At 34.0% G+C, this 25,362-nt stretch overlaps 3 protein-coding genes across 3 annotated transcripts; 2 read left to right on the top strand and 1 right to left on the bottom strand.

Moving 5' to 3' along the window:
• Positions 1-12,324: 12,324 nt before the first annotated feature.
• Positions 12,325-14,713, bottom strand: LOC123218383 (GDSL esterase/lipase At5g45920-like). Its single transcript, XM_044639833.1, has 5 exons — positions 14,264-14,713; positions 13,932-14,162; positions 13,214-13,281; positions 12,965-13,123; positions 12,325-12,705 (listed from the first exon to the last, which is right to left on the bottom strand). Exons 1-5 carry the CDS (start codon positions 14,360-14,362, stop codon positions 12,540-12,542), a joined length of 723 nt encoding a protein of 240 aa, XP_044495768.1. The 5' UTR covers positions 14,363-14,713; the 3' UTR covers positions 12,325-12,539.
• Positions 14,714-16,500: 1,787 nt separating this feature from the next.
• LOC123218389 (pentatricopeptide repeat-containing protein At1g28690, mitochondrial) lies at positions 16,501-18,545 on the top strand. The gene has a single exon (XM_044639840.1). The coding sequence runs from the start codon at positions 16,756-16,758 to the stop codon at positions 18,328-18,330; it is 1,575 nt and encodes a 524-aa protein (XP_044495775.1). The 5' UTR covers positions 16,501-16,755; the 3' UTR covers positions 18,331-18,545.
• A 920-nt stretch (positions 18,546-19,465) lies between these two features.
• LOC123217929 (pyruvate decarboxylase 1) lies at positions 19,466-24,677 on the top strand. Its single transcript, XM_044639017.1, has 7 exons — positions 19,466-20,235; positions 20,346-20,509; positions 21,922-22,483; positions 22,988-23,076; positions 23,169-23,286; positions 23,771-23,959; positions 24,248-24,677. Exons 1-7 carry the CDS (start codon positions 19,759-19,761, stop codon positions 24,416-24,418), a joined length of 1,770 nt encoding a protein of 589 aa, XP_044494952.1. The 5' UTR covers positions 19,466-19,758; the 3' UTR covers positions 24,419-24,677.
• The last annotated feature ends 685 nt before the right edge of the window (positions 24,678-25,362 follow it).

Here is a 25,362-nt window from a genome sequence, read left to right as displayed (position 1 = left end):
AGAAACTTCAGATAGCCTTTTGTTCTGTATAACGCACACAATTCTTATCATATACCGATTAAAATGTCAAGTTATTTCATTGTTACAATTTAGAAACTTCAGATAGTCCTTTTATTTCTACCAATCAAGCAAGACAGTTCTTGATTTTAAGTCTTACTCGTTTACATAAGTTGTTATCCTTGATTCTGAAACTAGTTAATTATCGGAAATAGATGACTGTTGATTTCTCCAGTTGCTTTATAAACCAACTAAATTTGCAATTAGACTCTTTAGCAAACTGGTAAAACATTAGAATTTTTAAGATGAAGATTTGAGTTTCAATTTTTGTCATATTTGTGAAACTTTAATTTGATTATAATAGTTATAAGTATGATTACTATATTATAAGTTTATTCAAAAAAAAAAAGTTTCAACTTAAAATATTGGTGATGGGCAAGATAGAATCTACAGTCTACCATTGATCTCTTATCTAGAGTAGCAAATCATCGACAACCTCCACCGTGCTGCGATGGTGCCACTCAATTCCAACTTATTCTCAAGCACTAACTCAACCAAAACAAACAGATTTTGTAACTTAAATGTACATATTTTTTGAAAATATATATTATTCTTAATGTTACAAATATAATAAATCTATATACAACTATTCTAGATACATAAATTGATACATATTTATATATGTCATCATATGATTGAGTGATTTTGAATTAAAGATAAAATACTATTCAATTATATGATAACATATATAAATGTGTATATATTTGTATACTTAAAATAGGTATATATAATATTGCTCTTATAAATATGTATATATTAAAAAAATTATGTTATTTATGTGAGTTAGCAGTATTATCTCTTGAAGATTTTTCATTTTAAGTTATTGCAATAATTTGAAGTCCTATTTTGGTTAGTTTTTTAAAAAATATTTGAATAGGTGCCAGCCACTTTGCATAGCAGAGATGATCTAAGTTAATTGAATGAAAGGATTGGGATCTCCTGGCAGACAATAGTTGAATCGGCACTACTTTTCCACCACCAATGGCAGACAAATGAGTTTTGAGACAAAACACAATTTCTGGACATGATTGGTTTTTTCACTTGGCGATTAGAGATACGGTCATGCCCAACAAACAAATATTAAACAGACTTGACATTGTGCTAATCTACTCGACGACCGACATTAATGAATTTAGAAGAGGTTGAGACGTCTCTTATATATGGTCTATAAATACGCATATCAGCCTCTCGGATTTCCGTAAAACAAACAACCATTGAAGTTTCTGAAAATGGGTGGTGCTGTGAGAGTTTATCTATGCCTGTTTCTTATACTGCTTTCTTTTACTCTGTCTGCAACTCGCCCTCTCAGTCCAGAGAGAGAGGAGAGGAACTTGGCCAGGCTAGTCCAAGTGTTGGGTGAAAGTGGAAGGAAAGTGATAGAAGTCATGCCGGGAGATAAAATGAGCAAGAAGAGTCTGGACGAATCCAAACGGGTGAGCCCTGGAGGTCCAGATCCTAAGCATCACTAATGAATAAACAGGTTCTGCATGAAGAAATTCTGCGAGTTTGTTGCAATCATCGACCTCTTGGCATGCCATGGGTTTGAATATCTCCATGCAGGATAGCTAGAAATAATAATAAGATTCTGCAACCTCCGAATGCATGTAATGGTTTACCATGGGATAGCGTAGAGCTAATCCTCGTACATGTAGGGAATATTTTATTTCCATGCTTTTTTTTCACTTACCCAAAAAAAAAGAAAGTAAATTGGTTGAATGACCCATGAATTAATAAAGGTCATATGTTGTTCTTATTTTTCTTTTTGGATTGATTGATGGAAGGGACAAGTGGCTTTTCCCTAAACGCAATTTGCATGTCATGGATATAGCAAGAAATTTAGTGGAGGATGAATTAATTTAATGATAAAATCAGAATTTTATATATATATATATATATATATATAAAACAATAAAATTTGCTATGTTCTCGATGTTTCATAATCTTTTAAATGCACTATATGCTAAATTCATTATGAAGAGTGTCAAATATATCATATATTATGTTATATTTATTATATTACCACATATTCCTGTGCGTAAAATACCATAACAAATGATATTTTAAGAATTAAACAAAGTCAAATTTTAATAAGTAATTATTGCTACATTCAAAAAATTAAAAGTTGGATCCTAATTATTGTAGTGTTGAATATTATTAATTCCCACCTTACTTAGTCTAATAATGCGATGGTTTATTTATTCTAGAGTCAACACAAATTGAAATTTAAGTTGGGCCTAGAAATTGTATACACAATCATATGAAAATTCACTAATTAGGATTTCAAGGTTTAGCAAAATTAATAAAATATTATAATTTAAAAAAAAAAAACTTGAGTTCGAATCTTTGAGCCTTTATTTAATACAAAAATGGTAGATCTAATCATATTATTTTTTAAGAAGTTGAGGTGGGCAATTGCCCCTCGCAGCTCCTCCTGTGGTTTGGATATACTTCAATTAATCGCCTAGCTGTTTGCACATTGACAATCCCTGTAATCGGAATATTAGAAAGCAGTGTCAAAATCAAAATATAAACAATCTCTGACAACGAAAGAAAAGATTCAAAAGTGGCTCAATCGAAAAGGAAATAAATATATATATAAAGATAAAAAGGAATGGTCAGCTCATAGTGCAAAGACTCGACCTAATTAATGTTAGGTAATCCCTCCTAAATGTTGAATCTGTAGCAATGGAAGATGCAAGGCAGAAAGTTTTAATGAATTAATTAAGGTCATTTACTATCTTTAGGCATATATATTAAGGTCTAAAAGAGTGACATGTCACTTTAGGAGGTGTATCAAGTTTAAATAAACAAACATTCTGTTTATACTGGCCAACCAGCAGCATAACAGCTTCTTTAGTTTCAGTGGTGATAGAGATGCAACTGAGCTGTATCGTTTATTATGGTAGAGTTTTTAGTGATATTAGTATGTTTCATAGAGTAACGGTATATTCATCCAGTTTTGAGTATTTAATTGAGTATCCAGATGATATATTGTCATATAATTAAGTGTTATTTTACTTTCAATTCAAAATCACTAAACACGTAATCTAAATACCCAACTGGGGATATATAGTTTTATTCTATTCTATATCTTAGCATTGTGAGGTGTAAATCAATGCCATAAGTATAAAAAAATCAACCATTTTGTTGATGCCTACGTTGGATCAGTTTCTAGTTTTTTTTTTGTTTGAATGATAATAATTTTGCAAAATATGAGAACATATACCTAACGTAGGTCAATGGAAAGTACTCATATTTCAATTTGAAGTGGTAAAGTGGTTATGGATGAGACAAATGATCAATTTTAAAGAATGTTAGCTAAATATTACTTTTAGAGTGAGGGAGTATCATATAGGTCCTTAAAGGGTTGTTCTTACAACTATATTTTAATGGATGCATAGGGAGATGGAGCCAAGTAAACTTTTTGGTTAGGTTAGGTTTTGACCTTTATTTTAAGACCACCTTATACATGATATTCTTTAATTCACATAATATATCCAAAAAATATCTCTTTAAGGAAAACTGTCTGAACCATCTCCATTAACGATCAATCATGAGACTAATAATCAAAGAAATATTTTATCTCCATTTGATAATAAAGAACTCAAGTAGATGTTTCAATTTGAGATAGTGAAAAGATCTCTATTTAATTGGAAATCTATTTAAAATCTTCAATAAAGAATTTTCTATTCCCTTCCATGAGAACAAGAAAAATTATTTTTTCATTTCCAATCGATATATTTTTAATATTGTAATATTCTATTTTAGTTTAATTAGAATATTAACAAATCTTTACAATTATGTTTGAGTTAAAAATCTTCTTATTATACTAAATTATTTGTAGCTTAAATTTTATAAATATAAATATAAATATAAAGAACCACGAGAGAAAATAGAGAGATGGTTACACATACAAAGATGCACACATAGACACAAAAAGATACATTTACACATAGGTATACATACCTATATTATCTTGTGTATTCGTCTTACGCACTAAACAATTAATAACCTATACTGTGAACTTAAAAATTTCGATCATTAGGCCAAACCAAGTTGAAAATTTTTGTGTTTCGTCTCTTTACCTTTTTTATTTTATTCATATCATATAGTATTAGACATCAAAATCTAATTAGATTCTAATTATTGTTACTATCCATGATTGTTCATTGTTGTGAACGATATATATACTGTGAAATGAACGTTTTATTAGAAAATTACTTTATATTGACACAAATCAAAATAAATTTTCATAATTAAAATCGCTTAGATAACATATTATTTCATTTTATATTGAAATATGAAATAAGAATTTTAAAACAAATAAATTTATGTGTATATGCATAATAAAATAATAATAAAAATATGATTTTATTTTGTATTGGTTGGGTCAGGTATGGGTAGGGTATGGTATATCAAATTGAATAACTAATATGGACTCCCCAATTGTATAACCCAATATCAAACTTAACTTAATCTTAATAGGCTTTTAAATTCTGGCCCAAAAATAGTTCTGAAATGGCCCAAAAAATTATTACAGCTTACATTGGGCTTGTTTTCAGTTAAGGGACATGGGTTGATGCCAACATAAAAGGAACACATTGATTTTGCTGGTCGGAGATGATTTGTAGCGAGGACGAGAGTAACATATGTCAACGAGAGGAACTGCATGAGGGAGTATGATGATAGGATGATATTTATGTTTTTATGATCATGTATATATTTTGTATTTATGCACATTTACCCCCCAATCTTAGGTCGGTCAAAGTGAACTATGAGCTGACCTATTGGATCATGATATTATAACATCGGATTAAAATTGCCTTATAAGAAAAATAATTTCAAATTTTTTGGATTTCTTTTGAATCATATAATAAATACCCATTTTAAGTATATAAATAGATACACACTTATATGTATTATCATATGATTATGTGTTATTTTATTTTAATTTAAAATTATTTAATTATATAATAATACATATCAAATATATATGTATCTAGATAAATATAGTTTTATAATTTATAATATTATATTCTGCATGATTGGTTGGTTTCCAGGCCCACCTCAGTGTGTGTAACTCATCACCTTAGCCCTAGGTCTAATTGGCTTTCTATGTAAAAGAAGTCCCATTCAATAATTTTGGGTGTCTTATAAATGTTTGCAACTTTGCATGGATTTTCTTTTCCACCATTTTTTATCAATAGCCTCTTTCTAGGGTAAAATAATGATAACATTAAATATTCTTCTGAAAAATTCATCAAAGACATGAAAATTATAAATTATAAATTATAAAAAAGAAACAATATTTTTGAGATGTGCAGAGACTTGATTAAAATGCGAAAACTATGAGATACGATCGAGATTGGCCGATTTGATATCTCTTCGATTGTCTTGTCTCACCCACCGCTGTGCGATCGAAATGCAATATAGTCCATGTAAGATCAAGATGAGAAGTTATGGCTCATGATGTTGAATGAGTTGAAAGAGAATTGAGTTAAAATTTAGGGAAATTATAAAAAATAGCCAAAATTTAGGGGGTCTAAGAAAATTGTCCAAAATATTCAGGTTTAAGCAAAAATGCCCAAGTTTTATGAAATGACGAAACTACCCCCATATATAAACATAACAAATTTCTTTACTTCCTACGGTCATTTCACTGTACAAATTCAAAGAAAATTCAAAATTTCCCACTTTCCCACGATCATCCTAAGGTCGACCAGATTTTCGTCGATTTTCTTGCTTTTCGGCAACCGCAAATGGCAAAGACGGTTAGTATATCTCCCATAATCTTGTTTGAATCAAGTTATTACTCATATTATTGAGATTTGATTGAAATTTTGAGGTTTGAAATTTTAGAGTTTCGATTTGAATAATGCTTAAAATGTTTTGATTTTTGGTTGTTTTCGTTGAATTGATTGAGGGGTTTTGTGTTATACAACGTGTAGATTTGATTTATGAAAAAATCGGAGGCCAAAACAACCAAATTTTGGCCGAAAATGGCTGCTGAAAGATCGGCAGTCCGACCGTGGGAACAATATTTCCCACGGTCAAACGATTTCTCCCACGGTCAGCAGACATTGGCCATGGGTTAGGGGGGTAAAATAGCTTTGTTAAAATATTGGAGAGCTGGGGGAGATTCCTTAGAACACAGCGGATTTTTCTGAAATTTGGCATATAACAGTTGACTTGTTTTAAAAAGAAATTTTCATGAGGGGGTAAATTGAGAGTTTTGTTATTTAGGGTTTCTGATAGTGTAGTTTTCAAATTTTATATCCGTTTTTTCTGTTTTAGGGTTTTTTCATATGTAATTTTCAAATTTGAGATTCGATTTTTCGAATTTTGAAGCTTTTTGATATAATTTACGATGTAATGACGTAATTTCAACTCAATATTTCAATTTTTTCATTTATAAGATATATTGATTCGTGTTTTTGAATTTCAGTTCCGTTTTTTCGAATTTCACCGTTTTATGATAGATCGACTCATATTTTTCAGATTTCCGAAGAATTTTTCGATTGTTGCCATTCTAGGGTTTTTCAACTTTTAGAATTCAAATTACAGTTCTGTTTTTTCGAATTTCACCGTTTTACGATAGATCGATTCGTATTTTTCATATTTCCGAAGAATTTTTCGATTGTTGCCATTCTAGGGTTTTTCAACTTTTAGAATTCGAATTTCAGTTCTGTTTTTTGAATTTCATCGTTTTACGATATACCAATTCGTATTTTTCAGATTTTCGAAAAATTTTTCGATTATTGTCATTCTAAATACAAGTCAATATATCAAAATGCCCCCCAAATTTTAATAACATTTCGTTTGACCCCTCAATTATCTATTCCTAAAATTTTATTGAGAAATTTATAATGCTCTTATAATGTTTAATATCGCAATACCCCCTAATTTTAATAAAATTTCATTTAACTCCTTCTAGTGAGTGAGGAGGTTTATATAAATGAAGGGAAAGGTAATTTTGGTATTTTAGAAAAAGTCATGGGCATTTTTGCTTAGTGGGAGGGTATTTTGGCCATTTTTGGTAATTTCCCTAAAATTTAAGACCAAAGTCAGAGCTTAATGTGCAGCACCTATTTCCACCACAAACTTGTCCTTACTTGTAGCTTTTGTTGTGAGTTTTTCAACATTATTCTATCCATTACAACTTTTCTGTCGTGCGCATCAACTTAATCATCAACAACATATAAAAAATAAAGCAAACTCTGATTAGATAATTGAAGAATCAACAAGTTAAAAATGTTTGGTTATGAGTCATGTTAAGGCATCTATCTTAAAAATGGTCTCACCCATTTGATCATATTTTCGTAAATTTGTTAAAATATTTTTATAAAAGATAAAGTAAACAAGTTGTGGGTTTGACTTGTAGCCAAGTCTAAGCTTAAACTCTGACCAAAACGAGCACTGCTGAAGGACTTATCATGATTTGTGAAAGACGGCAGCCGGCCAGTCAGTTGAGCTACATAGATTAATGAAAAAGTTACAAATTATAAACAATATAATGAAGATAACACAAGGTTAGCAGAGGATAGTTCAATTTGTTTTTACCTACTCGGAGGCAAAAGCTGAAACTGACAAAAAATAAATTTGGAAGTATTCAAAAGTGCTTCGCGATAAGCCAAGAATCTGACTCATCCTAGTCCAGTCCAATGGTAAGAATAAAAAAGCCATTGAAGGGCTGCTTAATAAATCTTGCCGCCATTGGCGTCTGCTAAACAGTTGAAGTTTTTTAAAGCTTGCATTGGCTAATAAAGTTGAGAATATTTTTCACCTGGTGTGGCAACCGGCAGGGGTTGAATGAAGAGTTTCCCAGGTTTCTATGGCTGACAAAGAAGCTTGATAGGTCAGCTCTGCATATGAATTCATATGGTCGGCATTAGTTTTTGTGCCATCAAGGAAAAAGAATTCATAAGAGAGTACATCCATATAACCACAAAACGAAACAAAACAAACGCATGCTGCATTGTGGCGGAGGTCCATTTTCCACCCACTAAATTGATTAAACAAAAGAAAAAAATTTCGCACTGTGAATATGTGTTCATCTATAAATATGTCACCCATCCCAGTTTTAATCTCTACCAGAAAAGCATACTGCAAGCATTTTCAGTATTGTTGATAAGAAAATGGCTAGAAAGAGATTTTGGATGTGTTTAATATTCATATTGCTCCTTTCGTTTGAATTGTCTGAAAGTCGTCCTCTATTTAGTTCACTCTCAAACATGAAGGGAAGGAACCTAGCCAGGTTGACCCGAGTGCTGGGTGAAGATGCGGAAGAAGTATTGAACAGTGGGCTGGAAGATGCGAACAAAAACAAAAGCCTACATGACTCCAAAAGAGCGAGCCCCGGAGGTCCTGATCCGCAGCATCACTAAAAATCAGTAGAAATAGAGGTTATATAATTTTCTGGCTGGAGGAATAGAAATGTGGGGCAAATATATTTTTGAGTTCTCCAATTTAATATATCTGATAAGCCTTTTATTTATGATCATGTTTTTCACGTGCGGATCAGACATTGATGACCAGACGGAGGGCTATTCTAAGTCATCCGATGGTTAGACCGATAAATTATATAAAAGTGCTTTTGTTTTGCTTAGGGTTCAACTTGTTAAATGGTTAAGGATAATTTTGTTGTTTTCATTTTGCGTAAGGACTTAGGTATATTTTCCAAGAGAGTATAAAATACAGGTGAGACGTGGCATAAAAACTTAGCTCCAATTATTATCATTCTCCCCTTTATAGTTCCTCCCGGCACGTATTTCATAATTTCTAGCTCCTTCCTCCGTTGATCTCCTCATTTTCACCCATCGCCGCGACATTCTCACCTCTTATAGGTCCATCTTGCGTCGGTCTCATCATTTCTAGTAGTCTCTGTGCATTCTCTCTTTCGGCAAATCATTCATGGAATCCTGCCAATAAGGAACCACAGTTAAACAGGCGATTATAGTGCATGACCTTGTGTAGTTTTGCCAGTTGAACAGTGGTTCAAAACAGTCTGATAACTATGTTACCTCTGAATTTCAGTCAGACTAAGACAATGACTAGATGAAAGAATGGGAATAACAATATTCCACTTACTTTTTTTAAAGAGAAATATCATTTCTAATATATGTTTAGTGGGATTATAGTGTTATATATTTTTGTTTTGTTTTTGGGGTACGTAAATGAAGAAATGGTTATATTTTTTTATACATGATCATCAAGTTTTTGCTTTGAACTGTGAATGGTTTCATATTCTTATTCTCTTTCCTGGGCAAACGAAGAAAAGAACAACTCATTAAATTATTGAACATAGCTTACCTCCACAAGAAAGAAAAAGAAAACTTAAACCAAATGAGATAGGTCACTTCATTACAAGGTAACTTCTTCACCGAAAAACAGCACCTATCATGGGTGACTGAGAAATTACTAACAGTATTAAGTGGCTCTAATTCTAAGTGGGCTAGGAAGAACTAGTGGTTGCCGTGGATTAGATAAAGAACCATAAACAATATTATCCTCGTTTGGTTCAGGAGGGAATTCCTTTGTTAGTGCTGGAAACCCCTCAGATGTGAGAGAAGATAGAGTCAATTAATTAACACTAATGCAGTATCACTAATGTTATGGGGCCGGAGGCTGCTGAGCCTGCATATAATAACACTAAATGTAAGCAATTTTCTATGTAATTAAAAAATGTGGAAAAGTAAACCACTATCATCCTAAGATTAATCAAGTCAATTTCTCCTTTGTGCTTTATGCAGAAATATGCAGTTAAGCAAAACTACAATATATATATTTGTCCTTTCGAGAATTGTAGGGTTTGTACGGAACAGCTTCCAGTAGGACTGTGATTGTGACAATTTTGTTTTCTTTTCTTTTCGGTTTAGTAGCTTTTTTTTTTCTCTCCACTAAGGTTTGTACCAGTTTTTACAAGCAAACTTTGTGATGCAATGCGAAATAACTATTTAATAAAATTATATTATTTATTTTAAATATATAAATAAATATATATTTAATATATATTATTAAATAATTTTAAATTAAAAATAAAAAATATTTAATTATTTGATAATATATTTTATTTATATTCTTAAAAATACGACGTTATATTTGAAAACCTATTTACTTGTCTCTCATTTACTGTGTATAATAACAATTGGATAAATTAATTAAAATCGACAAAAATTTTTTCGCGTAAACTTTTTGAGGTAAATATACAGTGATTTCACTTTTATAGATAAATTTACTTTTAATTCAAAAAATACCTTCTCTCAGCTTATTGCGTTACTCCCAGCGATTTACGTCATACTCAGTCGCCTAAAATTTTCTTAACATATTTGATAATTTTTTATTTGAACTATCACTAATTCACGTTCTAAGGATTAAAAACATACTTAAAAATTAATAAATTTTTGTTTAGATTTCAAATACAGATAGTAACGAAAAAATAGCATAGATGAGGAGAATGATAAGTGTTAACTGATGTTGTAAGCGTAGGGTGTGTACAAGGTGCGTGTGTGCGTGCAGGATGGGTACAAGGTACGTGGGTGCGTGCAGAGTGCGTACAGGGTGTGTGAGTACATGCAGGGTGTGTTTAGGGTGCATGGGTGCGTGCAGAGTGCGTATAGGGTGCGTGAGTGCATGCAAGGTGTGTGAGTGCATACATGGTACGTGCAGGGTACGTGAGTACATACAGGGTGCAGAGTGCAGGGTGTATAAATATATAAATATATATATATATATATATATATATATATATATATATATATATATATATATATATATATATATATAATATTTAAAAATTATAATAATATAATATATATTTAAAAATTATTATCATTATTATTTATATAATTATATTAAATATTATAATATTTATAATATATATATATAAATATAAATATATATTATATTATTATAATATTTAATATAATATATAAAATAATAATAATAATAATAATATTATTATTATTTTATTATTCTCCTCATCTATGTTATTTTTTCGTTACTATCTGTATTTGAAATTTAAACAAAAATTTATAAATTTTTAAATATGTTTTTAATTCTTAAAACGTAAATTAGTGATAGTTAGAATAAAAATTATCAAATCCGTTAAGAAAATTTTAGGCGGCTAAGTGTGATGTAAATCGTTGGGAGTAACGCAATAAACTAAGACAGGGTATTTTTAGAATTAAAAGCAAATTTGCCTATAAAAGTGAAACCGCTGTACGTTTACTTAAAAAGGTTTACGCGGAAAAATTTTTGCCGATTTTAATTAACATCCCTAAAAATTGTTTGATTTTATTAGTTTGTTATTTTTAATGAAATTACAGGCAGCTCTAAATACTTAAGTTAAATTTCTTTATTTTTATTGTAATACGAAAATACCCTAAACTAATTTTAAAATTTTAATTATATTCATATTTTTATATCATTAACTTAATTTTTCTTTAGGAAAATTTCTTCAATTTACAGAGAAGACAAGCAATCTAGTCATGGGTATTTCGAACAAACCAGATTGTCCTTCCCTCATTTGTTCTTGTTCATTCTTAGCAGAACAAGATGAACCTTACCTAGATTAAGAATGGACCAACTCTTATATCTTGTCCAGAAATTACTATTACCTATTTCTGTTGATATTTGCTTTTTCTCAAACCAAGAGAAAGAAAGGAAATCAAATTATTCATAACTATTCTCTATATGTTCCCTGTGATAACTGGTTTCATCAATTATGGTCAACAAACAGTACTGGATGTAAGATACATTGGCCAAAGTTTCCTAATTACATTATCGTAGGCCAATTGTTTACTTGTAACTATTCATTATCTTTATGAAAAAAAAAGGGTCAAGAGAAGATGAAGGCTGAAGAGGTTCTAGTTGTTGAACCCCCGTTGTGTGGACCTGGTTTCTCTTGATTGTTGACTTGATCTGGTTTTACAGTGGAGCGATGACTGGTTTCAAGGTCACTGAAAATCTATTCTTTTGTTTACTGAATGAGACTTTGATTTCCTTGGTGTGAAAGTTACTGCTTATAGATGGCAGACGATGACGACAGTATGATGTTTCCTATGCGACAAAACTGAGATGATTATGAGTTCCATTCAACTATGATGGATTCTGGATTTAACAATTTGACGAGATTGAAGATTTTGTATCTGATTTTTGTCTAAGTATGTCATTGAAGAAGAATTAATGAGCTTTTGGGTTGTTTTGGCTGTACGATACTCAAATCAAATTTTGTTCCTTATAGATGACCATTGAAATGGTGAGCTTGTCTTCAGAAACTATATTTGAACCAGGTGGCTGGTTCATGCCGCTTTATTAATGTTTCACACGAACTTACTACTAACGTGAATCTGTTTCTGCTTTCAGAAAAACGACAGCAAAAGTTTTCATCAACACAGCCGCCTTCAAAGCCATAAGGGGCTCAACCATACATTGAATATAACTTGCTTGTCTGTTACGAGCTATTTAAGAAGTCACACATCCACTCATAAATACTTCTCAAAAGCTTTGAGTGGGTCATTAGGGTCAATCTCTGATATAAGCGGGAGATCAACTGGCAACTTTTCCACACTCAGGCCTGCCTTCTTCAGCTTTGCAACCACTTCCTCGAAAACAATCCTGTTTCCAGCCTGAGAGAGGTGCAATCCATCCCTGACAATTCCAGTTGCAGAAAATCATCACATCAAAGTTTAAGATTTCAACCTCCTCAATGAGAAATTAGGTTGTTTTTCCCATTAATCAACACCAACTTCAAATGCAATTAACAATGGCCCAACATTTTTTAATGAAGAAAACTATTAACCGATGCTAATCTACGAATTCGGCACCATTACATAATGTGCACATGTATACAGTCTAAATGCATGCTTCATTTATAGATATCTATAAATTTGACAAAGATAAGAAATACCTTAGAAGGGCTTTTTGCCAGCCAGGAAACTGCTGCATTCTGGTCCAGAGATCTACCACAGGGATCTCGACAGCAAGTTCAGTACATGCTTTGGCATAAACACCGGCTGCCTCGTTTGTCCTCTCAGGCAGACCCATTGGATTCTCAACATAAGGATACCTGCATCAAAATATTTTCAAATTCACTTTTAATATTGGTTTTTCATCAATTAGTGGACATACATAAGAAGCATATAGATAAGAAACATACCTAAGGCGTGCCTCTTTATCAATTGGAGGTGGAGTGATAAGGAGAATGAGGGCTGTTGGCCACTTATTCTGAGCACATTGGAATAAAGAAACACAGCAAAACCAAGAAGCCAATATAAGGCAAGAAAGTATGAAGCCAATGGTGAATTCAGTGGTGTGATTAATTGAACTTAATAGCATGATTTCCAAGCCAAGGAAATTAAACTAAGCGAATCCTAAAGAAGCACCCCAGAAACTAGCATGATGCCCTGGAGAGGCAACACGGTAGCTAATAATTATGGCCACATATAATATAATTATCTCTTCCACTAACCAATCAACTAAGCATAGTCGATCGTCATGGAGTCCTTTGACCTTCCCAATCCCAACTGCAACCACGTGAAATTGTGACAAAACACATCAGTGGCCCTGATATGATTACATGTACAAAGTCTCTGGGCAAAAAACTATTTAATTAGTAATTGAGATGTGCTTAAAGTTATAATTAAACACCTTGGTGGACCACTAACTAGAGGATGGACCCAACTAAACTATACTAAATTAGATAGACCGCCACAGCCTAATCCTTAATTTGTGTCACTTTGTGGGCGTGCGAGGCTGACCTCCGTCTAATTACTACACCATGGAGGTGAAAAAGTATCGACAAAAAAAATAAGCATAAACAATGTTATCCATACAAGTAATTTGTACATGCAGAGTGGAGTAGAGGGAAGCGACACCTTGAGATACGAGATAATAGAGTGGAGATTTTGCTTGTATTCATCAACAGGTACGTGCTGAAACGCAGAACATCGATCCGGAATACAGGCGTCATTTGCTCCAAAGAACACCGTAACTGCTGCTGGTGCACCATCACCATCGCCGTCTTTCTCTGCCGAGAAAACACTGTCTATCACCTTTAGAGCCCACCGGGTATTGTACCCACTATACCCTCTTAGCACCACATCAACCTAACATCAATCAAACCAATATCAGAAAAAAAATTACATGTCCACTTTTATTTCATTCATCTGAATAATAACAATATACGGTAAGAATATGCAGTTCATACCGTGCGAGAGAAATGATTGGCGAGAGATGAACCCCATCCACCATCAGCAAAAGACTCTTCAGTTATTGAGTCACCAAAAAGATAAATCTTTGGTCTCATCTTTTTGAAAGTTCGCAGCAGAAACTTAACTTCTCTCGCCTAAACTAAATAACTCAACCTCTTGTGACCCCTTCAAACCAATGTATTATTAATATATACCAATAAAAAGGAAAGCTAATTGTACCCTAAAAGGCAACCTAGCTGGAGAGAGAACTAACATGTAGAGACCGAAGGATGACGAAGAATAGCAAATTGCAGAAGTCTAAAATAGGGTACAGAGTCCAGCTAGAGAAAATAGTGCACAAGGAGAACACAACTAGAGACTTAGTGGTTTGTGAGGTGACTCTACATTAAATTCTCTGTCTCTGATACAGGAAAGGCCTCTGGTTCTGGCCCTTTTATTGCTCTTCGCCACAGGGTGCAGGATGAGACATCAGTTGAGTCGCCGCCCTTTTCATCTATAAGGCCTAACATAATTGTTGTGTTGTGGGTCTGTCACGCTCTGATGTGATATGTCAAAGCTGATTTCGTCTTGTAATAAAACGTTTATACACAAATTAAATTAATATAGGGGCAGACGTTAATCCTTCACCAAATAATAAATCTAATTTCTAATATAATTACTGACAAAAATGCTTTTTAATGCCAAAATACTAGGCCGCTAATTATGAAATTAAGCAGGAAAGTCCCATATCAAAGGCCCTTTTCCTTTGTTTGACAGATTAATCCATAAAAATCCAATTTTAAAATAGTTTATTAAAGGCAATATAATTATGAATTTGCACACCTTTTTTGAGATTTCATGCTTGATTAATATAAATTATTTATTTTTAAATGATATCTCTATAAAGTAAGAAGAAAAGGAGATTTAGCTTGTATCGGTGGGATTCCATATATTGACATCTAATTTGTTCACCTAACTTGATGTCACTCTTAGGAAAATTTTATTTTAATAAAATATAAAAAAAAATGTTAAATTTTTGTATAGACATTAAATCCAGATAGATTAAATAATTTATAAATTCTTTAAATTGTAAAAACTTTTTTTTTTATTATAGAATTTAAAAACAAAATTATGATAGGTTATGTATTCAAAGTAAACAATATCTTAATAATAAACTGAACAATATAAGAATGTTACATCCCCTCTCTTAAGATTCTTAAGCATGCTATTATTTTCTTTCAATTTAGCAAAATAATTACAATTATAATAATAATAATAATTACAATTATTTTCTTAGCACATAGTTTATAGTTGCACAAAATATATATTTCTTTGGCAATGCATGCCAACAAAGCCACTTTAATAGGCATTATATTCCATCAACTACTAGGGTTTTAAAATAGTAGAATTACAAAAAAAAAAAAAGGTTAAATTGGAATATTTAGTATTAATTGTAGGAAGTAGACAATTGAACAAAGTGATGAGATTAATTTTATATAACCCTAAAGTTGAAAATGTAAAGCAAGTCCTAATATTAATCAATAGTTTAAGCATATATAATTTAAAAAAATATATATAGTTGTGGCCACACAATACTTGATGGAGAGGAAAAGTGAAAGGGACTTAGATGCATTAGCCCACTAGAAGAATAAGAAATGGAAGTTGTTTTCCAATACTCATAAAGATGAAGGCTTCTCTTTCTTGTGCGTGCGTTGCTTGCTTTATGATAAAATGATTGTAGAAAATGGGAGTGGAGGGGCACCCTAATTCCACAATTGGCCTTAAAGTAAAAATATTATACAAGCAAAAGTTGATAAATAATGTTGTTGTACCTAGAACTCTCATTTGCGTCGGCAAACTCGATGCTCGATTGTTTGGTATGAAAAAATCAGTTTCGAATATAATAAAATTTGGATTTTGGATGAGTTTAGATAAAAAAATTTGTTAATCGAGTTATTAGATTTATGGTTGAACAAAGGTTGTTCAAGCTTGAAGCCTGATAGACCCAAAATTTATTTTGAGAAATGATGTATTTTTCAAAATTTCGAACTTGTATAAGAATTATAGTAATGTTTTTGTATGTTTTTAAAGATACATAACAATCTGAATAAGACCAAAATATTATCAAGGCTGAAAATTTAGTGAACCAAGCTTGAGCATAAAATCCGAACAGGCAAGCTTGAAGCCCGGTCCAGCTGTTTCTTTAACAAATCCAAACTTAAGCGAACCATAGCCAAGTTAGTTGGCTCGATTGCCTTACCTTGCTTTGCCTTGGTTTTATCCTAGTTTTTGGCTCTCTGGCTTTCACTTCTCAAAGGCCGTAGACATTCATGTTTGGGCTAAGATACCAGAAATCGTCGGCTTCATCTTTGGGCTCAAGTTTGCATTGTAGCACAAAAGATGTGCTAAATTGCTAGTAGCCTGTGAAAAAACCTGATGAAAGAATTGGAATTTAATATGTTTGAGCAATCAGTGCCTGAAAATTAACAAGAAGATTGGTATCCAACAAATGCCAAAACTACCCAGAATCAGGCCCTCCGATTTCTCATCAACCCATAACCAAACGTTCCGTTCAAAACCACAAGATTTTGATCATCTGTCTTACCCATCAACTGCTACTTCATTATCTTCAGCTCTCCAACACTACATCAATTCAGATACTCCAGTTTATGGCCGAAACATCCATACTTACATAATTAAAACTGGGTTTAGACCCAATACTAATGTATCCATCAAGCTATTGATATTGTACTTGAAATGTGGCGTTCTCGAGTACGCAAGTCAAATGTTTGATCAATTGCCGCAACAAACTTTGTCAGCCTATAATTATATGATTGGTGGTTACATAAAACATGGGAAGATTGAAGAGTCGTTTAGTTTAGTGCGGGATTTGATTTCCTCTGGTGAAAGGCCGGATGCATATACGCTTTCAATGCTTTTAAAGGCGTCCACTTGTTGCTGTAATAATGTGCAGTTGTCCCGTAGTTTAGGGAGAATGGTGCATGCCCAGATAGTGAAATGTGATATTGCAGCTGACGATGTGCTTTATACGGCACTTGTTGACACGTATGTGAAGAGTGGGAAGGTTGGCTATGCGAGGACTGTCTTTGATTTGATGTTAGGGACAAATGTTATTTGTTCTACATCCATGATTTCGGGATATATGAATCAAGGTTTTGTAGAAGAAGCTGAAGAGGTCTTTAGTAGAACTGTGGAAAAAGATATTGTTGTCTACAATGCTATGATCGAAGGTTATAGCAAATTGATTGAAACCGCGAAAAAGGCACTTAGGATGTACGTGGATATGCAAAGGTTTGGCTTTCAGCCTAATATTTCAACTTTTGCTAGTGTAATTGGGGCTTGCTCCGTATTGACAGAGTTCGAATTTGGTCAACAGGTACAGAGCCAACTTATGAAGACAGAGTTCTTTGAGCATGTAAAAATGGGCAGTGCTCTTGTGGATATGTATTCAAAATGTGGAAGAAGTGAGGATGCACGGAGAATTTTTGATTACATGCCGGAAAAGAATGTTTTTACCTGGACTTCTATGATTGATGGTTATGGGAAGAATGGGAACCCCAATGAGGCACTTGAACTTTTTTGTAGGATGCAAGAATGTAATGTGGAACCTAATTATGTGACCTTCCTTGGTGCTCTTTCAGCCTGTGGGCATGCTGGCCTAATCGACAAAGGTTGTGAGATCTTCGAGAGCATGGAGAGAGATTATTCAGTTAAACCAAATATGGAGCATTATGCTTGCATGGTTGATCTCTTGGGACGAGCAGGGAGTCTGGAACTGGCATTAAATTTTGTGCTCAAAATGCCAGAGAAACCTAACTCTGATGTTTGGGCAGCTCTGCTTAGTTCATGTAGCCTGCATGGTGATACAGAAATAGCAAATATAGCTGCCAGTGAAATCTTTAAATTAAATGCTAATAACAGGCCGGGGGCATATGTTGCACTATCCAATACTTTGGCAGCTGCTGGGAAATGGGATAGCGTAAGTGAACTTAGGGAGATCATGAAGTTCAGAGGCATACTGAAAAACACAGGCTGCAGTTGGGTTGGGTCTGAAAGTAGTTAATGTCTCTGCATCATTGAAAGGAGTCTTCCTGTCTTCCCTGGAACCCAGTTCCATGACTCAGGCGCTGTCTCAATTTGTTGTTTTTGTATTTATTGATTGCATGTGAAACGTTGGCTGATATGGAGTTCTTATTAGTTTGAAAAATGCTTTGGATTAATGCTGTTAAAACCAGAAGATTTTACCTAATAACAACTTCGAATTACTGACTCTTTAAATCTGTGCATTCTCTTTCTCCAATTTGAGTCTATGTTGAGAATTTCTTCCTGTCTTCGCCGTCAAAATAATTGGGCTCGCTCGTCTATGGCAAATGATATGGTTGTAGACCTTCTCTTGTTGTCTCTGCTTGAATTTTATACCAAAGTTCGTAAATTACTATAACAAGGATCACAAAGAAGCATCCATATCAGCTTTACTAAGGATGTTGTTGGATGCAGAGGTTCACATTAATATGGCAAATTGGTTGGTGCCAACACATGATCGATTCTAAGGACATGTGACTTTAAATCCCATTTTATCCTTCTCAAATATATATTAAAACATAAAAACCCTTTATTTAAATTAACATTACCCACACCACAATTACCAAAACCAACCATTACATGTTAATCATGGCTGCAAAGAAAATAATGACCACTGTATCTAGCCGTTGTGTGAAGAAAGTGAAGAGTAGCTTGCCACTGTATCTGACCATGCAAAGAAGGCAAAGAGCCCTAGGTTAGATCTTCTAATCAATCAACCTTTGCAGTGTTGCTCTTGTGTTATTCTTTGCGGGCAATTCTTTGGTCCTCATATTTTTATTTAATTTAAATATTTAAATAAAATAAAATATTATTTTATTTTATTACTATCAAATAAATATAATAATTATTTATGTACGAAAATTTAAGCTTTGAATGATAAGCGATTATTTTATTGATCTAATTCTAGAAATGTGGAAAGGTATGGCTATAAACATAAAATTCGTATATATTTTGCATAGAAAAGTACGTAGATTGACTGTGGGTTGCTTCAATTCAACCTTTCAGAATAATCAAAGGTGCCTTGGTTTAAAAACAGACAATACAAGCCTCTTGTATTTCAAGCGGTGGTGTGGTGTGGTCCCTTTCTTTGAATTTTATACATAATTGTCACCGATCACCTTTACCAAACCAGCATCAGCCAATGCGCACAAAACCACACCCTGTGTTTTCTTTCATTTTTAATAAAAATGCTTATCTCCGTGGCCTACGGGCAGTGAATTTTCTAGTTTCTTCACCAGTTTTTCACTTCCAAAACCAGCCCACAGTTCGCAATACCATTTCTCCTTTTTGTTGTTAACATCTTCTTTCGAAACTTATATAATCAGCCATCACTGATCCATCTCTCACTTTCTCATCAAACCCTTCTAAATCAACCAACTTTTTTTCCCACTTTATATTAAAAGTTTTCATGGAAGCTGCAAACAACGTCGGTTCAATTGTTCAACCCAGCTCGGCTCCGTCTCAGATCTCGGCTGCTGCCTGCAGCGGAACTCTTGGTCGCCACCTGGCTCGGCGGCTGGTTGAGATTGGTGTGAGAGATGTGTTCTCAGTTCCTGGTGACTTCAACTTGACACTCTTGGATCATCTTATAGCAGATCCTGAGTTGAATTTGATTGGCTGCTGTAACGAACTCAACGCCGGGTATGCTGCTGATGGGTACGCACGTGCCAAGGGTGTGGGTGCATGTGTGGTGACATTCACTGTCGGTGGACTTAGTGTACTGAATGCTATAGCTGGTGCTTACAGTGAGAATTTGCCGGTGATATGTATTGTTGGCGGGCCTAACTCTAATGATTATGGAACTAATAGGATATTGCATCATACAATTGGGTTGCCGGATTTTTCCCAAGAGCATAGGTGTTTTCAAACTGTCACATGTATTCAGGTAACTTTCATGTTAACATGGATTATGGTTTTGGATCAGTTATTCAATTATGTGTTGTACTTTTAGATGATTGTGGACATTAATTAATGTGATTATGTATACTGATTTAGGCTGTGGTGAATAACTTGGATGATGCACACGAGCAAATTGACACGGCCATTTCTACCGCTTTGAAGGAAAGTAAACCGGCTTATATCAGTATATCCTGTAATTTGCCTGGAATTCGGCATCCCACTTTCGCTAGGGACCCTGTGCCATTCTATCTTGCTCCAAAGTATGAATACTCTCTCATTATTAGTTCTATGTTTCTAAGTTTATTTGAATTTGATGCTTATGTCATGTTGTATATGTTCGATGAACAAATTTATGTTCTTTCTAATTAGTTTCGATGGGATTTTGAAGTTTATTGAGACATGAGATACTTACCCCTGAGTAAATGCAGATAGTAGTTTTCTTTTGGTAGCATAAGGAGGGGCTTAATGGTAATGAAACAAATTATAATTTTGATCTCTAAATTAAAATGTCTAGGTATTTCAACCTTGTTAGTTAGGGATAACTAGTTTTGATGCTAGAATTAGTAAGATGTTTGTTCATGTCTCTTATTAGCTTCTATTAAAATGCCCTTTGTGTTTAGTCATGTTAACTTTGTTGGAACTGCATCTCCTTGATTTGATGAATGAACTGTCTCTGTCATGTTCTAGCGATAAAAATTATCAATATTTCTTAGTCACAAACTACACCTAATTCTGTTTGTGCTTCTAAACTTGCGTCTAACTCTCTTTAACTTAGTCTAGAGCATGGACTTGTCATGGGTTCACCTGAGTTATGACTCAGGTGTTCCAGTTGACACTTTTACACATTTCATACATGGGATGACTCATTTAAACTTGGGTCCGACTCTTCTGCTTGAAACAAGGTCTAACTCTTCTTAGCTAGCCTAGGTTTTAACCCAATGGTTTGATTTCTTTTCTTAGTCACAAACTACACCTAATTCTGTTTGTGCTTCTAAACTTGCGTCTAACTCTCTTTAACTTAGCCTAGAGCATGGACTTGTCATGGGTTCACCTGAGTTATGACTCAGGTGTTCCAGTTGACACTTTTACACATTTCATACATGGGATGACTCATTTAAACTTGGGTCCGACTCTTCTGCTTGAAACAAGGTCTAACTCTTCTTAGCTAGCCTAGGTTTTAACCCAATGGTTTGATTTCTTTCAGCCACACGCTCAAAGAGGTCTTTTCAGCTTAGCCCACCATCCTCAAATGGTTCTTGAATCTACAAGCTATGATACCTTGTTAGAAATCTTTCCCCCTTCAAAGAGTATGGATCAACATTTTTATTAATTATGAGATTTAACATGTTTTTGGTTCCAATTGTTAGAATGACTCAAGTCAATCTAACTTGGATACCCTTTATGATATATACTCTTTCATTTTTATTTTTCTTCCCAATGTGGGACTTTTAACAATATGTTTGAAGAAATAATTTTCATTTAGCAATTGAGGTTGTATTACAATGCTGCTTTGTTGTTTTCTTCTCATCTTCTTAGATCTTCTATCAGGAACATTTACCTATAATTTAGGATATGCACTTATAAGTCAATTTCTCTACTTTAATTTATTGGATTTTTGTTATACCGTGAAACAGAGATTTCAACAAGTGACCATTCTTTACTTATGATGCAGTGTAAGCAATCAGGTAGGACTAGAAGCTGCTGTTGAAGCAACAGCTGATTTCTTGAATAAAGCTGTGAAGCCAGTTCTTGTGGGTGGGCCCAAGCTAAGGGTGGCAAAGGCACAAAAGGCCTTTATGGAGCTTGCAGATGCTAGTGGATATCCAATAGCTATTATGCCCTCTGGTAAAGGGCTGCTGCCAGAACATCACCCGCACTTCATTGGGACATATTGGGGTGCGGTTAGTACAAGCTTCTGTGGGGAGATAGTGGAGTCTGCTGATGCCTATGTTTTTGTTGGTCCTATCTTCAATGATTACAGCTCTGTTGGTTATTCATTGCTGATCAAGAAGGAGAAAGCAATCATAGTGCAGCCTAATCGTGTGACTATAGGCAATGGTCCTTCTCTTGGCTGGGTTTTCATGGCTGACTTCTTGAGTGCATTGGCCAAGAAGCTAAAGAAAAACAACACTGCCCTAGAGAATTACCGTCGAATCTTTGTCCCTCCGGGTGTCCCACTGAAGCGTGCTCAAGATGAGCCTCTTAGAGTCAATGTTCTATTCAAGCACATTCAGGTAATGCATATATCATGATATGGAAGTTTATGTAAGTCAGTATTTATATGTGTGTTTGGGGGTGGGGGGGTTGTGTGGGGCGCACGGTTTGGGTTGTGTTTGATAGAAGGCATTAGTATATGTATTAATAAATCTGTCATTGTTCTTCTTGCCCAATACGGATATGGTTGGGCTTTCATTTATGACCTCTTGATACTAATTGAAAAATAAAATAGACATACTTTGCTGATTGGCCTTAAACTTTACTTTTTTCACTCTTGTGTCTAGTGGAGAAGGTGATTCTAATGAGTTCAGGTCATACATCTGGCTAGGTTGTTGCCATCACATCCCAAGTCCACCTAATTTGTGGCCATTCTATCCGTCTCCTTTTTGTTGAACCATTCTTGTGACTGAAGGGTTACATCCTCTGATATCTTGGGTTTGTCTTAGTTTGGGTTAGTCTAATCATGTATCGTTCATTTTAAGAAATTGAAACAAAAGATCATAAGCTGACTTGTTAAACAGGCAATGCTAAGTGGAGACACAGCAGTAATTGCCGAAACTGGAGACTCATGGTTTAACTGTCAGAAACTCCGCCTCCCTGAGAATTGTGGGTAAGCAAGGATCTTTTTTTAGCAGTGCATTTAAAAAACTGTTTGCTTTTTGGTTAGCAGACTACTAATATTTTGTTATCAATTGTATTCAGGTATGAATTTCAGATGCAGTATGGATCTATTGGCTGGTCAGTAGGCGCAACTCTAGGATATGCTCAGGCTGCTAAAGATAAACGTGTGATTGCTTGCATTGGTGATGGGAGTTTCCAGGTGGGTGACATAATTTGGATTAAAATTTTCTAACAGGAAGTCCCTCAGCACTTTTAAGTGACACAAACAACACAAAAAAATTTAATAGAAATACTCTGTAATACAATTGATAGTTTTTGCCAAAACAGAACAGCACTTATTAATTGAATTAAGCAATTTCACGCTTAAACTTCCATAAGATCTGAAACAATTATTATATAGAGTTGCTCTGTATGTAGCTAACAAACAAAAAAGAAGGGGAAAGTTTTACAATGGTCACATTGTTCTGAAAGCATGGGCAAAGACACTGCTACTGAAAAAAAATTGACATGATTTGGACACTGGGCCTATTACAAAATTTGACTGGTTCATTGAAATCAATGCATTTGACATTATGATTTTGATTTATAAATTGCAGATTTTAGTTGGTCGAAAAAAACAAAAAGAAACTCTTTTCAAGGTTTAGAGTTTGTTGAGTAACTAATGTTGCATTGCTTCAATTCAGGTAACAGCTCAGGATGTCTCAACAATGATCCGATGTGGACAAAAGAGCATTATATTCCTCATAAACAATGGGGGTTATACAATTGAAGTAGAGATACATGATGGCCCTTACAATGTGATTAAGAACTGGGATTATACTGGCCTGGTCAATGCCATCCACAATGGAGAAGGCAAATGCTGGACTGCAAAGGTTAGCAAAATTCCAATTGCTTTCTTCTATTTTATTTTATCATGATTTTTCTGGACTTGAAATATACCTGCCTTTTTTTAATTCATTACACATCTCATGGACAGCACTTCATCTTTATCATTGCCTTATAATATTTTTAATTTATTTGAAGTTCCAAAGATTTGTCCTCTGTTTGAAGATACATTATACTTTCTTATCTAATGATTCGAAAGATGCATTCTCCTGAGAAAAATGTATTGCAGTGCTTTGGTTTTTGGATAGAGTAATTTATTCAGTGGTAAAATGCAGGTACGTACAGAGGATGAACTAATGGAAGCAATCGATAAAGCAACAGGAGAACAAAAAGATTCATTATGTTTTATTGAGGTTTTTGTGCACAAGGATGACACCAGCAAAGAGCTACTGGAGTGGGGATCCCGAGTTGCTGCTGCCAACAGCCGACCTCCAAATCCCCAGTAACACTTCAGAGTTTTTAAGGATTCAGAATTTTTCTGGTCCTTACTGTAGTAGCACGAGTCTCAACCTGGTTGCAGCATTTGGCTTATTTGTAGAAGTAATGTAACTATGGAATGTCTCTGAGTAGAAACCTTTTTCATAGTACAATCCTATATGGCTGAGGCTGAGATGATTTCAAAGTGTTGTATTGTCATGTTTGTTGTTTATTGTTGAAAATGGAGTTCTATAAATAAAGTTGCAGAACTGAGCATCTTGCTGCAAACTTGGATTTCGATAGTGTTGGTTCACACAGAACTGAATTTTTCTGGACGGGTAAAGGAATTTAAACCTTTGCTGTGATGTTTGCAATTCCTCATCTAACATTCAAACTCTCCTTTCCTTTCATTGGTCACTCAAACAACCTTCGGGCGATCAAAGTCTGGTATTATAATTTTTTATTATATAATGACCTCAAAAAAACACAGAAGAAAAGACAGAATGGTATCTCAATTGCTTGCTGCATTAAAATTGTCAGTCTTTTCGCAGATTTGTTGCACTCCTAACTGTCAAAGCACCAATAAAACTTATTGGTGACACATTTTATGATTGAGTAGGATTCATACAACTGCAATTCAGAACAAGGGATTGGAAAATATTATACACGTTGTTTGAATGTTGATTTCTTATTTTGTAGAATCATTTTTGGCCAAAGGACTATTTCCCACCCAAGGTATGCTGCAATCTCAAGTTTTCACCCTTTATCTTTGATAATATCAAATACCCACCTATAAGCAGTTAAAAGTAACGGAACCCTAACCCCTAAAAATATTTTCTCTTTTTCGCCCCCTAACCTCTAAAAACAAACCATTTCCCCCTAGGCCAAGTTTTAAAAAATAGCATTCCCCCCCCTTAGGCAATCTCCGACACAGAATCCGGCTCCATCGCCTACGACGAAGCTTTCCAGAGGC

Source organism: Mangifera indica, chromosome 6 (genome assembly GCF_011075055.1).
Source record: "Mangifera indica cultivar Alphonso chromosome 6, CATAS_Mindica_2.1, whole genome shotgun sequence".
NCBI classification, from domain to species: domain Eukaryota; kingdom Viridiplantae; phylum Streptophyta; class Magnoliopsida; order Sapindales; family Anacardiaceae; genus Mangifera; species Mangifera indica.
This window is presented reverse-complemented; position numbering and strand designations above follow the sequence as displayed.